Consider the following 15,080-nt stretch of genomic DNA (forward strand, 5'->3'; position numbering starts at 1 on the left):
GGAATTGCATGTAGATGAGGTCCTTATTAGCCCAGGACTTGGCCCGTTTAAAAAAAAAAAAAAATGATGTGGGTGCCTGGCAGGCCCATCAGTAGAACATGTGACTCTTGATCTCCGGGTCATGAGTTCGAGCCCCACATTGGGCCTGAAGCTTTAAAAAAATTTAAAAAATGGTGTGGCAGTGTGAGGTGATGGTGTAGGACATCAGCTCTAGAGTGAACCATGTCCACCTCTGGGCCTCAGTTTCCCCACTTCAAAAGAGGGATGATGGCGCCATGCTCATTTAATATCAGTCATGGTCCCTGGAATTGTCGGGGACTCTCAGATCACAGGTGTTCTGTTTCTAAGAATTCACATGGCTTTTGTTTCTAAACCCGGGCCACCTCCCTATGGCGGTGGTAGGCTTTGCTTCCATCAGGTCTTACCGAAATCTTCATGAGACCACTCACCGGAGTGCTCACCGCCCCGCGGTCCCTTTCTCCTGGCCTCCGGAGTAGGGCAGCATTACCACACCCACACAAACCTTGTAACCTAGATACGAAGCCTCTCACTCACACGGGGTGGTGGGGTATGACTCCTCTGTTCCCCTTTAATTTTAGAGGACACGGCTGGAACAATTTCCCCCACCTTGGGCGACCTGTCTCCTGCCCGTATGCCATCCAGACACACAAAAGACACCAGGTCCCTATGGTTTTATAGGCACATTCTACCAAACATTCTGAGTTTATGCCCATCCTTCCAGAGACTAACGAAAGAGGTCCCACAGCCCAGCTCATTGTAAGTGCTGGCTGGACGATGACCAAGACGTCCAAACGAGACACGAATGCCGTTACGGGCTGGCCTGACTTGTGAACATAGATCCAAAAATCTGAAACAAAATATTAGCAGAGAGCCTCGGCGCATCAGTTAAAGAAAGCGGTGCGATGACGGAGCTGGGTTCATCGCAGGAATGCACAGTTCTTTTGAAATGGACAATTCATTCATCTACTTCGCCACATTCCCAGATTCGAGGAGGGAAACCATACAGTTGTCTCAATACTGGCATGAAAAGTGCTTGACAAAATTAAAAACCCGTTCGTGAGGATATGAGGAAAGCTAATGAGCCCTCTCCCGCATGGAGAACACACAGTTCCCCTTGTGTGGATCTTGAACTTGATTCTGGGGCCTTCCTAGAGGACCAGCTTCTAAAGAAACAGGGCAGGATTCTATAATCCAGGGGATCTGGGGGTGGCCCCAAAACCCTTTGGGAAAGCTAGACAGCTAGAACTGAGGCTCCTTACTACCGAAAACCTTGCGGGGCTCTGCCAAAGTGCAATTCAAAGTAAAAACAACGCCATTGCAGGGTACATACAAGGAGAGTTCATTACCTTTCTAATTCTTTCCCCATGGTGACTGCTCAAAGCTCTTTTAAAACTAGGGGTGCCGGGGCGCCTGGGTGGCTCAGTGGGTTAAAGCCTCTGCCTTCGGCTCAGGTCGTGATCCCAGGGTCCTGGGATCGAGCCCCGCGTCGGGCTCTCTGCTCTGCAGGAAGCCTGCTTCCTCCCACCTCTCTCTCTGCCTGCCTCTGCCTACTTGTGATGTCTCTCTCTCTCTCTCTCTCTCTCTGTCAAATAAATAAAATCTTAAAAAAAAATAAATTAATAAAATAAAATAAAATAAAACTAGGGGTGCCTAGCTGGCTCAGCTGGAAGAGCATGCCTCTCTTGATCTTAGGTTCATGAGTTCAAACCCCACGTTGGGTGTAGAGATTACTTAAAAAAATTTTTTTTTAATAAATTATATATTTTTTTCTTCAGTTTTAAATGTTTATGAGGTATCGTGATCAGGCTGCATGATTCAAATCCCAGCCCACAAACTTCCTGGCCATGTAACCTTTGCCAACTACCTGGACAGTTTCGTGCCTCAGTTTCTCAGTTTGTAAGATGGGGATAATGCTAGCATCTCTACTGTGAGGATCGAAGGAGTTCTTGTTTGTAAAGCACATGGACTGAGGCCTGGTGACGCCTTGGGAAATGTGAGCTGGTTATTTATTATTTTACAGTTCAGGCATTCAAGACAAGGAAGATGTGCTAGGCGAATGGTCTGAGGTGCTCTCACAAAGGGGGCCCCAAAAAGGTCTCACTCTCACACACGTTCACACAGGCTCTGCTGTGGAATAGGATATTTCCCTGTAGAAGTCAGGGAGTGCTGGTCACAGTGTCAACAGCTTGTGCAAAGGTCCTGAGGCCTAGATCTCTGATCCACCAGGAATGGCCCTGATTGAGGGCTTCCTGTGAGAGGAGGCAGAGGAAGGATACCCCTGGGTGATCTGAGTTGAGAGGGCCTTTCCCAGCTCGAGCCCTTGGCTCTTTGATCTTTTACCCCTTCCTTCCACCTCCAGGTCGCCATCAAGATCATTGACAAAACCCAGCTGAACCCCAGCAGCCTGCAGAAAGTGAGGCCTAGGGAGAGGGAGGGGGTTCGGGACAAGGTTGGGAAGAGGGTCATCGAAAGCGCCCACCCTCATCTTTCTCTTTCTTCTTTTCTGGCCACGCCCAGCTGTTCCGCGAAGTCCGCATCATGAAGGGCCTAAACCATCCCAACATCGGTGAGGAGGGGAAGAGCGTGGCCTCAGAGGCTACCAGCTGGGGCACTTGGGCAGAGGAGAGAGTTGGGGGAGAGAAGAGCTCGCTGTTTTCACAGTTAGAAATACCTGTTTTCTCTGAGCAGTATTGCTGCTCACTGGCTGTGTGACCTTGGGCAAGTCACTTAACCTCTCTGAGCTTCAGTTTCCTCCTCTGGAGTGGGGTTTATAAGAGGGCCTAGTTCAGGGTCACTATGGGGATTGGTTCAGAGTGAGCATTCAAAACACTCCACTCAGAGCTCAGCTGGGGGCGCTGATCTGATTACCGTCAGCGTTAAGGACTGCCCTTGTCCTCATGAGGCAGAAGGGAGACAGGATTTAGCCTGGTCTGGATGTGGTCACAGCATTTATTCATCCACGCGTTTGTTCACTCCGGAAGTGTTAATTGAGTGGCTGCTTTATGCCCCTAGCATCTGCCCTAAGCAGGGAAGAAAACAGACACAAATCTCGGCCTCATAGAGCCGACTTTCTTACGAGAGAGAGTAGGAAAGGTGGTAAAGCAAGGCTGAGCAGTTTGGAAAATCTTGCCATCAGTAGGGAGCCATGGAGTGTTCTGGAGTAAGGAGTGTTCTGGTCAGCACATGCGTAGTTACAGAGTGTGGGGGTGGGGAGGGGTCTCTTCCCACATAACCCTGCTCCCCCCTCCCCTCCCCGGGTCCTCACAGTGAAGCTCTTCGAGGTGATCGAAACGGAGAAGACGCTATACCTGGTGATGGAATACGCAAGTGCCGGTGAGGCATCCCTCCCCGCCCTGCCCCCTGCGCCCCCCACGCCCCTCGCTGACCCTGCTTGGCCTCTGCCCTGCAGGAGAAGTGTTTGACTACCTCGTGTCCCACGGCCGCATGAAGGAGAAGGAAGCTCGAGCCAAGTTCCGACAGGTGGGGGCGGTCACGGCCGCCGGCAGGGCAGGGTCGGGGGGTTGGGTCTGGGGGCGTAAGTCTGAGTGTCTGCAAGCGGGCAGTCACCTAGGTGTGAGGATGCCGTGGTGCAGGTGTGCAGGTGCCCGACGTGTGGGTGCGAGGGTGGACGCGGCGTGCAGGAGTGCGGCTGACAGGTGCCAGGGTCCCGAAGCGTGTGAGGGGAGCAGTGTGGTTGAGGCGTGGGGCAGTAGGTGTGTGGGAGCCCAAACACGTGGGGTGTAGCTGTGCGGGTAGAGGGTATGTGTGAGGGGTCTGGCTAAGGGGTGTGAGGGTCTAATGGGGGCAGGGATTTGAGCCAGGGTGTTGGTCCACGGCCATCCAGATGTCCTGATGGGGCTATACTGGGTGTGTTGGGGCCGAGGGTCTCTCTGCGGGTATGTGTGTGTTTCCAGATGGGAAGTCCGGAGGGGACCCGTTGTGATGTCCTGGGTCCGGGGCCCCTGCCGGAAGGGTGTCCAGAGGTCTGAGGATATCTGGGTGTCTGAGTGGGGATGCGGGTCTCTGCGTGTCCTGTGGCATTGCCCACTGTGATTAAAAAGGAGTTTGAGGCCCCAGCATCTCGGTCTTGTGCCTAGGGGAGGCCTGGGGCCCTGGGTCTCGGTTGTGAGGAGGTTCATGGGGTTGGAGAAAGGCGGAGGGCTTTGGGGCCACCAGTAACTGACCTTCTTTTCCCTCCCCTCCAGATAGTATCGGCTGTGCACTACTGTCACCAGAAAAACATTGTACACAGGGACCTGAAGGTGAGCCCCACCCTCCACAGCACCGCAAGTTCCCCACCTCAGCCCACAGACCCCCTCCCCACTTGTCCCTAGTCCTGCTTCCAGTGCCCTGGGGATCCCCTATAGCCTCCATATCCCCCCTTCTCTCCCTGTGCTCCTCCCTCAGCATCCAGAGCCCCTTGACTCTTTCCCCGGCTTTTGTGGCAGAGGAAGACCAGCAGATGGGGGAGCAGGTAGGGAGGTGGAGGCAGGAGGAGACAACAAAGAAAAAGAAACAAAATGTCCTAGGACACCTCACACGATTACGTGCGTGCTGAGCAAGGACACAGGACGTGATAAAGTGTTCACCCCTCTCAGAGTCTCTGGAGCCTTGGCATCTCTCAGACTTCAGGACATTCAGGAACCTTCTAGAACTGTGGTTTTAGAGCCCCAGAGTCACATGGCCTCTGGGTCTTAACATCTTAGGCATATCCAAACTGGAGAAGGACCTTTGAGAGAGAGAGATCGAGCCCCTGGGGCTAGCTCGGGGGGCGGGGGGTGGGAGGAGGGACTCAGCCCACCCGGACCCCCCCACCACACACCTCCCACTCTGAGAGAACCACACGTCTCAGGGCTTCTTGACCCAGACAAGAGAGAGAAACATTTGTCCTGCTCAGTCGAGTTGCCTTGACTCCCCGTATCTGGAGCACCTCCTGCGTGCTGGGTGCTGTACCTTAAGGAAGGTCTCAAGGTATCTCTAGTGAAGGACCGGGTTTGTTTTACTATTTCCAATTCCCAGTCTGCTGTGAAAAATTCTTTTGGGAAGTACAATAAAAATGAAGTGGGGGAGAAAAAAAGTCCAAAATACAAGACCAATTTTTTAAATTATTATTACGCTTAAAAAAAAAAAAAAGCCCACACAAATCCATTTTCAGATCGTGGAAGTTTCTAGACACACTTCCTCTGTCTGCCCAGACCCTCTGAGAAAGCCCCTCCCGCCTTGGGGGTTTGCCATCACCTGATCACCTGGAGGAGGCACGCCCCCTGGTGGACAGTTCTGGAAGTGGTTGAAAGGGACTTCGGGGATCTGGTTAGTGGGCCGCAATGGGGGGCCAGCCTGAGGGACCCATCCAGGCAGGGCTTCGTGGCTGGGTGGCAGAGCCTCAAACAGCAGGAAGATAAGTGTCAGCCCTGAGCAAGGCTGAGATGCCATTATGTTGAGGAGTGGGAGGGGGTGGGGGGTTCTCTGCCCCTGTTGGGTTGGAGGTGGGGAAGGGAGGTAGGGAGACCTCATGAGGAAGCCGGAGGTGCTGGTGGCCTGGCTGCAGAAGGGCCGTGGCTGGCACCGGCCAGATGTCGGTGACACTTTGAAGAGCAGATATGTGTGTCCAGATCAGCAAGAGGCAGGCAGCTGGCGGCTCCCTCCATGCTCCAGGCCATGGCGAGGCCAGGCCTCTTTTGGAGTCTAGCTCTGCCACTTTCTTGCTGTAGGCACAAGGTGGTCTCCCTAAGGCTCAGTTTCCTCACTTGTGAAATAGTGTTTGTAAGAACACGTGCCACCAAAAGTAGACAGAACTTTTTTTTTTCCACTTTCATGACTCTTGAGCAGCCAATGCTCGTGTTTCTTTTTTTTTTTTTTTCTTTTTTTTCGTGCTGGATAAACTGGGGCTCGGTGGGTCAGGAGATTGCCTGAGGACCACCCCCCCCACCCCCAGCTCTGCAGACCCATGGTCTAATAATGGCTAATGTTAAATAGCGCTTACTGGGTACAGAAGATTGGTCTAGACCTTTTAGGATTCACTTAATCCTCAGATAGCCCTGTGAGGTAGAAGCTATGATTATCTTCCTTCTTTGGATGACAGAACCTAGGCCCAGACAGATAAAGTTACTGCCCAAGGGAGTAGGGGACTGGGCCACAGTTGGTACGGGGTCGGGGTAGGAGCCCGAGCTCCCATCTGCCACACTTGTCCACCTTCTCGTCCCTCCTAGGCTGAGAACCTCTTGCTGGATGCCGAGGCCAATATCAAGATTGCCGACTTTGGCTTCAGCAACGAGTTTACGCTGGGCTCAAAGCTGGACACATTCTGTGGGAGCCCCCCGTATGCCGCCCCAGAGCTGTTCCAGGGCAAGAAGTACGATGGGCCAGAGGTGGACATCTGGAGCCTCGGTGTCATCTTGTACACCCTCGTCAGCGGCTCCCTGCCCTTTGATGGGCACAACCTCAAGGTGCTGGGCAGGGCCGTCGTGGAGGTCTTAATCTCCTGGGTGGGGGGATCTGCCCAGGGACCCCCAGCACCTCCCCCGACACTTGCTCTGTAGAGGGCCAGAGGGGCGAGGCTGGCCTGAGGTCACACAGCAGGACCCGGGTCCCCATGGTCAGTCGTGTGACCAGCCCACGTGGACCGTGCTGTGTTAGGGTCCAGGGCCCGGGCTTCACAGCCAGCAAGCTTGGGTTCAAATCCCAACTCCCCTGCTCATTCACTCAGGAGACATTTATTGCCTGCCATGGGGTGGGGGCAGGGGTCAGGTTCTGTTTCGGGCTTTACAGGTACAGTGTGAGCCAAAGACACAACAGTCTCTGTTTCCAGCGAGCTGGCCCTTGAGAGCCCGCTGAGTGGGAAAAGCCCATCACAACGGCCACCCGTTATGTGATGCCGTTTCTGTGAAAAGTCTGGAACAAGCAAATCCAGAGGCAGGAAGCAGATGAGGTGGGAGTTGGAGGACAGGCTTTCTGTTGGGTGGGGGGATGAAAACGTTCTAGAACTGCCTGGTGATGCCTGCATAACTCAGTGAACAGACTGACAACCTTTGACTCGGGCTCTCTGAACAGAAGAATCCCTGCCCTCGCGGGAAGGGGCAGAGCCGGGGCAGAAGCAAAATAAATCAGCAAAGCGTACGTCATGTTGGATACTGGCCGGTGCTCGTTGGGGGGAAGAGCTGCCTCCGGGGAGACGGCCCGGCGGGCGTGGGGGCACACCGGCCCTGTTGGTCTGTCCAGGCGCGTCGTTACTGATGGAATGTTTGGGGCTTAGTCGCCATGTCCCTCTGTCCCTGAAGGGGACGCACGGCAGTTTACTCCCGAGACGGGGTTTCCTTTCTGTCTGCAGCCACGCTCGGGGAGAACCGCGGTGGTACAGTCCTGGCTGAGCTCAGATGTCCCCAGCCGCCCGGAGAGTGTCCTTGTAGCTCTTTCTTTCCTGCGCCAGTGTCTTTGTTCAGGCTCCTGCGTTGTCCAAGGTTGACCGGTGTCTTAAAAGTCCCCTTTCGTCTCCAGCGGCTCCTCTGTCTTTCGTGGCCTGGTTTTGTGGAGCTTTGTTGTGCTCGGGCCACTTGGCCACAGGGGCCCCCCCTTGGTTTGGGGTGAGCGGTGTTTTCTCGCAATGGGGTTCCAGAGGTGCAAGCAGGAGCGCTCAGGAGGTCAGGAAATTCACTGCTGAGGACAGGCCACAAGAGCAGGGGAAACTGAGTGGTGAGGAGGAGGGAGCCCCTTCCCCACAAAGGCCTCAGCCGAGCTGCTGACCCCTCTGAGCCTCAGGCTCCCGCTCTGTTCTGCATTTTTAAGGAAACTGGCCCTAGAGCAGCGATTCAAGGGCTTGCTGAGGTCAGGTGTGCAAAGCGCACGCAAGTACAGGATAACAACCCCAAGCAGGAAGCCAAGAGACCGTTTCCGAAGGCTAGGCCAGCGTCTCAGCTGCCCCAGGCCCTTGTCACCTCCTGCTGTCCTGGTTTCCCCACCAGGCCCCCTGAAACCTTTCCGGGTGAAGGAGGCAGCTTTTCTGAACCTGTTTCCCCTTTTTCCCCACCTGTAAGATGGGGATGTTAAGGCACTTAGGGCCCAACTGAATGCCTGAAGCCCGGCCCCGGGACCCGGCATCCAGTTGGGACGATAGACTCGGGAGCCGCACCAGCGGTGGGTGGTGGTGTTGACAGCCCGGTGGCTGCTTCTCGCCAGCTCGTGAGGGGGGCGGTGTGGTGCGGGGTGGTGACGTGGCGCAGGCTCCGGAGCTGGGCCGCCTTGCCGTGTTCTGGCTACACACTCCTCGCGCAAGTGACTTACCCTCTCTAGGCCTCAGTTTCCCTTGTCTGAAAAAAGGGCATCATAGCTCTGCTTCATGGCTTTGTTGTGAGCACAGAGGGACCTTGCAAAAAGCACTTAGAACACTGCCCGGCCCTGGGGGTAAGTGCTCTACTCTGAAAGTGATACTCGTTATTATTAAATATTCACGACCCTTCGGGGTTGCGCTGATGTGCAGACCCAGGAGGCTCCCAGGCTCTGGCCTCTTCCAGCCCTTCCAGGAGAATCCCCGGGGAAGGGAGCTCCCAGGCCACTCCCCAGGCCCCAGCACAGAGCTCCACCCAGAGACCCCCTCCCCCACACCACCTGCCCGCCTCCGTTTCCTGGGGATGGAGGGGCTCTCCCTGGTCTGTGATGGCGTGGCACATGGAATTTATTTTCTCAGTCTTGGCAGGGCCCCTCCTAAAAGGCCCTTTACCTAAAAAAGGTCTGTGTGTAGATCAGTTCTCATTCTTTGAGACCGCCAGGGTCTCATAGTTCTTTGGAAAGACAGGCGTGCCTAGGAGAGGGGGAATCCGAGGGGTGGGAGGCCGGTAGGCAGGATCCCCCTCACTCCCCCCCAGTCTGCCTCCTTCATAAACCTCATATTGAAGTAGCATTTACTCTGGGCCACACATACGCTGGGCATTTTACTTAAACTCACTCACACCCTGGCCTGCCAAGTGGGCGCTGGGAGCCCTGGGTCCAGAGAAGGAGACTGAGTCCCTGGATGCTGACTGGCGTCGGTCCTCGCTTGTAGAATTCGCTTTCTCTGTGAGATTTCCTTGGAATCAAGTTGTATCCAGGGCTCCCATTCTATAGAAGGGGGAATCGCGGTCAGGAGAGGGGTGGGGTTTTGCTACCTGCTGCTTCAGTGAGGGATGGGGAGAAAGATGTGTGTGCCCACGCGCATGCGTGTGACGGCTGCGCAGGTGGGGTGGACCCTCCCCCAGTAAACCCGTCCCTGCCCCCCCCCCCCCCCAGGAGCTGCGGGAGCGAGTCCTCAGAGGGAAGTACCGGGTCCCTTTTTACATGTCAACAGACTGTGAGAGCATCCTGCGGAGATTTTTGGTGCTGAACCCAGCTAAACGCTGTACTCTTGAGGTAAGCCTCAGCCCCCTCGCCCCTCGCATTTCAGCCTTCGTGCCCTCCCTTTCCCTCTCCTGTGTCTGGCGTCTTAAGATCACGGTTGGGAGGGGGAGGGGAGCCAGGCAGCCCGGGAAAAGGCTCTGGGGCCCGTCTCAATGCCACCCCCAAACAGCTTCACCCACTCCCCGCCATGCCAGTAATTAGCTAATGAGCTCCTAGGCTGATTATAGGGTGCCGGGGACCCAGATGATGCGGAGGAGGGAGGTGACATCGGGAGGCTCCGGCAGGCGTGCTGGGGGTGCGGGTGAGGAGGCGCTAGTTGTCATCAAGCCCTTGATTCTGGGGCATTAGGTCTTGGAGGTGGGGGGCAAGGTAGGTGGCCCTACATGAAGGTGGGAAAGTATATTTTCCCCCAGTTTCTTCTGACATGTGTCTACCCCCTTCCTGTCCTGCCCCCAATTCTTGCAGCAAATCATGAAAGACAAATGGATCAACATTGGCTATGAGGGTGAGGAGTTGAAGCCATACACGGAGCCCGAGGAGGACTTCGGCGACACCAAGCGAATCGGTGAGGGTCAGGGAGAGCAGGTGCCCTAGCTCCTCCGAGCGACGGGCCCGGGAGCCAGGGGTCAGAGCTTCCTAGCCCCTGTCCCTCTGGTCTGCGCATGAGAGAAGCATGCAAGGCGATTAGGGAGAGCGGAGAAGTTGAGGTTCCCCTCCCTCTGCTGCCACTTTTTAACTGTGTGACCCTGGGCAAGTGGCTTCTCCTCTCGGTGCTTCTATTTCCTCATCTGTAAAACGGGACGATCACAGAACCTATCATAGGGTTGTTGTGAATATATGAAATGAGTTACTCTATGTACAGTACTTAGTTTTGACTGTTAAGACACAAAAAGAAATTACAGATCACATCTAGAAGTGTTTGGGCACAAATCATCGGTAACCCGCATGTTTCCGGGGAAACCCCCCATGTGGGCATGTGCCTTCCCCACCAGCCCTTTGGTCCCATACCCTCCAGCCTGGAGCCCTTGAACTCTTGATCCCTAAGCATTAGCCCTGAAAGAGTCCCTTAGGAGTTATCCAGTAACCCTCAAGGCCACAATCAGAGTTGGCTGCATTAATCAGTACTTTTGTGGTTGTACGAAGAGAAAACCCGAGCCCTTCTAGCTTACGCCAATAAGAATAATAATAGGCTGAACCATTTGAATCTGCCATTTTTATAGGTCAAAAATTGTTAATGTCAGCAGTTTTATATGGTTATCACCTAATCGTTGTAACTAAAAAGGCTAGGGTGTGTCGGCCTTCAGGCACGGCTGGATTCAGGTGCTCAGAGTTAGTTGTTGGGAATCTTAGCGGTGGCTTCTTTCCCAGGCAGCTCTGGCCATGGGAGCAAGCTGGCAACAGTATATACTAGCGTCCTGGACACCCCATCAAGAAGAGGAGCCATTTTCCTAAATGTTCCAATAGAAGCTCTAGGCTGGTGCCCATTGGCTACCCCTGAGCCAATTGGTTTGGCCTTGGGGATAGAATGCTCTGATTGGCCAGAGCCAGGTCGTATGCCCACCAATCAACGTGATTTTGGGTCTGGAGCGTTCTGAATGGCCAGACGTGGGTCATCTGCTTATCCTGAGCCAATCAATGTGGCCTTGGGAATGGAAGACTCTGGTCAGACCTGGATTGTGTACCTGCCCTTGGGGCTTGGCGCAAGCTGGAGTCAGCCAGGTGATCTGAGCATGAAAGGAGTGTTCTTCCAAGGAAATGTTCTGCTGCTGGCAGAAAGGGGAACGGATACTGGACAGGCCGAAGAGCAGGCGTTGCTGTGTGATGCAGAAACGAGTGGAAGGGAAGGGTCTGGGGAGATTGAACCTCCTCTCCATCCCCCTCTCCCAGAGGTGATGGTGGGTATGGGATACACGCGGGAAGAAATCAAAGAGGCCTTGACCAGCCAGAAGTACAACGAAGTGACCGCCACCTACCTCCTGCTGGGCAGGAAGACTGAGGTCAGAAGGCGCCAGGGGCATTTGGGATGCGCGATGCCCGGGGTGGAGGGACTTCTGGGGCAGAGGGAACAGAGGCTGAGGCTCCTCGTCTGTCATCCTCCTGCAGGAGGGTGGGGACCGGGGCACCCCGGGGCTGGCCCTGGCACGGGTGCGGGCGCCCAGCGACACCACCAATGGAACGAGCTCCAGCAAAGGCACCAGCCACAGCAAAGGACAACGGAGTGCCTCCTCCACCTACCACCGCCAGCGCAGGCATAGCGACTTCTGTGAGTGTGGTCCCGCACCCTTATGCGCCATCCCAGGCCCCAAGGCCTCCGAACTTCAGATCAGGGTTGTCTGGCTGACAGGCAACAAAAACCTTTGCTCAAGCCAGCTGCAGAGAAGGGAGGACTTTTGTATAAAGATGCAGGGACATTATAGGGAACTTGGAGGTGGGAACACACAGCCAGGATCAGAAAAGGATTAGAAACCGAAAAAGCATCCAGAGTAGATACTGTTCTGTTTCTTGCTTCCTCTCTGTTCCTCTGGCTTTTCCTTTCTCTCTTACGTATCTCACCTTACCTTTTTCCCAATCTTTCCCCTTCTGTCTCCATTTTAGAGAGCAGCCCAAGTGATAGCTGAAATCCCTTTGGACCACCTGTCAGGGATAGAGCTCTCACGTCAGGGTTCATTCGGCTTTAAGCCATCGTCATCAAGACACAGGAGGACACATTGCACAAAACGGCTGCTGAGAGCCTGCCCTCTGGCTCTTCTCTATACTGAAAATTTGAAAGACCCTTCCTAGTGGAAAGGGGCTGGGCAGATACCTTCCTGAACCCTACATTCTGTAACTGAAAGATACCACCCACAAAAGATAGAGTTGACCGTCACCACCACAGATTAGGTGTAGAAACTTCCAAGAGGCCTCTTACCCACACGCTCCTCAAATACAAATCTTCCCCAACTATTCCTTTTTTTTTTTTTTTTTAAGATTTTACTTATTTTTGTGAGTGAGAGTGTGTGCACGCACTAGCAAGGGGGGAAGCATCAGGCAGAGGGGGAAGCAGGCTTCCCACTGAGCAGGGAGCCCGATGCGGGACTTGATCCCAGAACCCTGGGATCATGACCTGAACTAAAGGCAGACGCTTAGCAACTGAGCCACCTAGGCGCCCCCTCCCAACTATTCTGTAAGCAGCTCCATGGAGATATAATTCACATAGCATACAATTCACCTGTTCAAAGTGGATGATTCAGTGGTGTTGGTCTGGTCACAAGTGTAGCCATCACCACAGTCCACTCTAGCACATTTTCATCACCCCAGGAAGAAACTCCATAAGCCGCAACTTGCCGTTGACCTCCGGACCCCCATCCACCAACCCCCAGCACCTGGGCAACCACCAGTCCATTCTCTACAGATGTCCCTATCCTGGACATTTTGTGCAAGAGGAATTAGGCAATATGTGGCCTTTTGTGTCCGAATTCTTTCACTTGGGATAATGTTTTCATCTACATTTTAGCGCAGACAAGCACCTCCTCCCTTTCAATGGCCCGGTCATATTCCACATCATGGATCTACCACACTTTCTTTTTCCGTTCGTCAGCTGATGGCCATTGCACTGTTTTCGCTGTTTGGCGCTTGTGAATAACGCTGGTGTGAACGTTTGCATACCGAGCTCCGCGTGGATCACCCGTGTCCAGTCCCCAGCTGTCCTCGGAGGTGGCCACTGAGACCAGTTCGGGAGAAATTTTGTTCATATATAGAGTTAATCCCTGAACAAGGCAGGGGTTAGGGCGCCAACCCCCTGTGCAGTCAAAAATCCATGTGTAACTTCTGACTCCCCCCAAATGGAACCGCTAATAGCTTGCTGCTAACCTCTCTGATAACGTAGTCCATCAACACACACTGTGTCGACGTGTTATATGCCGTATTCTTACCATAAAGCAAGCCACAGAACAGAAAACGTCCTTCAGAGAATTGGAGGGAAGTGACCTCTGCAGTCCTGTACAGTATTTATCAAAAAACGTCCACATAGAAGTGGCCCCATGGAATTCAAAGCCATGTTTTCAAGGGTGGGGTTTTTATAACGATAGATACGGAAAAGAGATAAGAAGAGGGACGCCTGGATGGCTCAGTTGGTTAAGCCACTGCCTTCGGCTCAGGTCCTGATCCCAGAAACCTGGGATCAAGTCCCTCATGGGGCTCCTTGCTCAGCAGGAAGCCTGCTTCTCCCTCTGCCTCTGCCTGCCACTCTCCCTGCTTGTGCTCTCTAATAATAAAATCTTTAAAAAAAAAATAAGGAAAGAAAAAGAGATAAGAAGAAAAGAAAGAGGGGCGCCTGTGTGGCTGGGTTGCTTGAGCGTCAGATTCTTGATTTCTGTTCCGGTCAGCTCAGATCGTCAGATGGAGCCCTGTGTCGGGCTCCACACCCAGCGGGGAGTCTGCTTGAAGAGTCTGTCTCCCTCTGCCCCTCTCCTCCCTAAAAAGAGTTTAAAAAAAAAAGAGAGAGAGACATAAAGATATATAAATGCAATACTGACATAATCACATACCATAAAGGTAACATTCTCTTTTAAGAAATTTAAGGGAAAAAATGATAGCCTTTTAAGTTGTTCATGTATAAGCAAGTAAATAGAGATAAAAAAAATCTGTACATTTCCCCTTATACAAAGGACAGCTCACCTTAGACCTCAGGCCCTGCCTTTTCTGCTCTGTAGTCCATCTTGAAGATCCCTGTGTCTTGGTACATAAGCAGTTTCCTGTTTATGATGATTCCATTGTACAGAAATAGCTTGACTTCATCTGGCCATTCCCCTTTTAAGGGGCACTTAGGCTGCTCCCGGCCTTTTGTACTTAAAAAACCAAAAATTTTGATGTGGGGCACCTGCCTGACTTAGTCGGTTAAGTGTCTGACTTTGGCTCAGGTTATGATCGTGGGGTCCTGGGATCAAGCCCCGTGTTGGGCTCCATGCTCAGTGCGAAGTCTGTTTGTCCCTCTCACTCTGTCCCTCACCCTGCTCATCCTCTCTCTCAAATAAATAAAATCTTTTAAAATAATAGTGATGCAGGGTGCCTGGGTGGCTCAGTCAATTAAGTGTCTGCCTTTGGCTCGGGTCATGGTCTCAGGGTCCTGGGATCAAGCCCCGTGTTGGGCTCCCTGCTCAGCGGGAAGCCTGCTTCTCCCTCTTTCTGGCTCCCCCCCCCCAACACATGCTTTTTCTCTCTCTCATAAATCAAATCTTAGGGAAAAAATAGCGCTGCAGTGAATAACCTACCGGGGCATCAGGTCATTTCCATGGGGCTGGGGGGGGGGGGGTCAGATGTGCATCTGTCATTGGGACAGATGGTGTCAGCGTGGCCCACGCAGAGCTTGTAGCCTGTGTGAAGAATTCTGAGGTTCTAAGGATCACCCAGAGTGGGTTCTGGCCTTTCCAGGTGAAGCAAGGCCTAACTGTCCCCTCCCTCCACCAGGTGGCCCATCCCCCACACCCCTGCACCCCAAGCGCAGCCCAACCAGCACTGGGGAGACGGAGCTGAAGGAGGAGCGCCTGCCAGGCCGGAAGGCGAGCTGCAGTGCTGCTGGAAGCGGGAGCCGGGGGCTGCCCCCCTCCAGCCCTATGGTCAGCAGCGCCCACAACCCCAACAAGGCAGAGATCCCAGAGCGGCGGAAGGACAGCACGAGCACCCCTGTGAGTGGCCAGGGCTCGGGGTGTGACTGC

General features: G+C 53.7%; 2 protein-coding genes across 3 annotated transcripts in view; one reads left to right on the forward strand and one right to left on the reverse strand.

Annotated features, from left to right (window-relative positions):
* The window catches only part of EXOC3L2 (exocyst complex component 3 like 2), a 36,015-nt gene extending 32,756 nt beyond the window's left edge, over positions 1 to 3,259 (reverse strand). The window contains exon 1 of the mRNA XM_047710849.1: positions 3,255 to 3,259. The gene's annotated coding sequence lies outside the window, so the exon portion shown is untranslated. The remainder of the gene's footprint in view (positions 1 to 3,254) is intronic.
* The window catches only part of MARK4 (microtubule affinity regulating kinase 4), a 28,548-nt gene that overhangs the window by 5,077 nt on the left and 8,391 nt on the right, over positions 1 to 15,080 (forward strand). For both annotated transcript variants that reach the window (XM_047710852.1, XM_047710850.1), the window contains exons 3-13: positions 2,381 to 2,434; positions 2,539 to 2,587; positions 3,289 to 3,354; positions 3,431 to 3,501; positions 4,227 to 4,283; positions 6,231 to 6,467; positions 9,280 to 9,399; positions 9,853 to 9,952; positions 11,275 to 11,384; positions 11,491 to 11,650; positions 14,833 to 15,050. In XM_047710852.1, coding sequence (XP_047566808.1) covers positions 2,381 to 2,434; positions 2,539 to 2,587; positions 3,289 to 3,354; positions 3,431 to 3,501; positions 4,227 to 4,283; positions 6,231 to 6,467; positions 9,280 to 9,399; positions 9,853 to 9,952; positions 11,275 to 11,384; positions 11,491 to 11,650; positions 14,833 to 15,050 — 1,242 coding nt within the window. The remainder of the gene's footprint in view (positions 1 to 2,380; positions 2,435 to 2,538; positions 2,588 to 3,288; positions 3,355 to 3,430; positions 3,502 to 4,226; positions 4,284 to 6,230; positions 6,468 to 9,279; positions 9,400 to 9,852; positions 9,953 to 11,274; positions 11,385 to 11,490; positions 11,651 to 14,832; positions 15,051 to 15,080) is intronic.

The sequence above is a fragment of the Lutra lutra genome, chromosome 17 (genome assembly GCF_902655055.1).
Source record: "Lutra lutra chromosome 17, mLutLut1.2, whole genome shotgun sequence".
In the NCBI taxonomy this organism is placed as follows: Eukaryota; Metazoa; Chordata; class Mammalia; order Carnivora; family Mustelidae; genus Lutra; species Lutra lutra.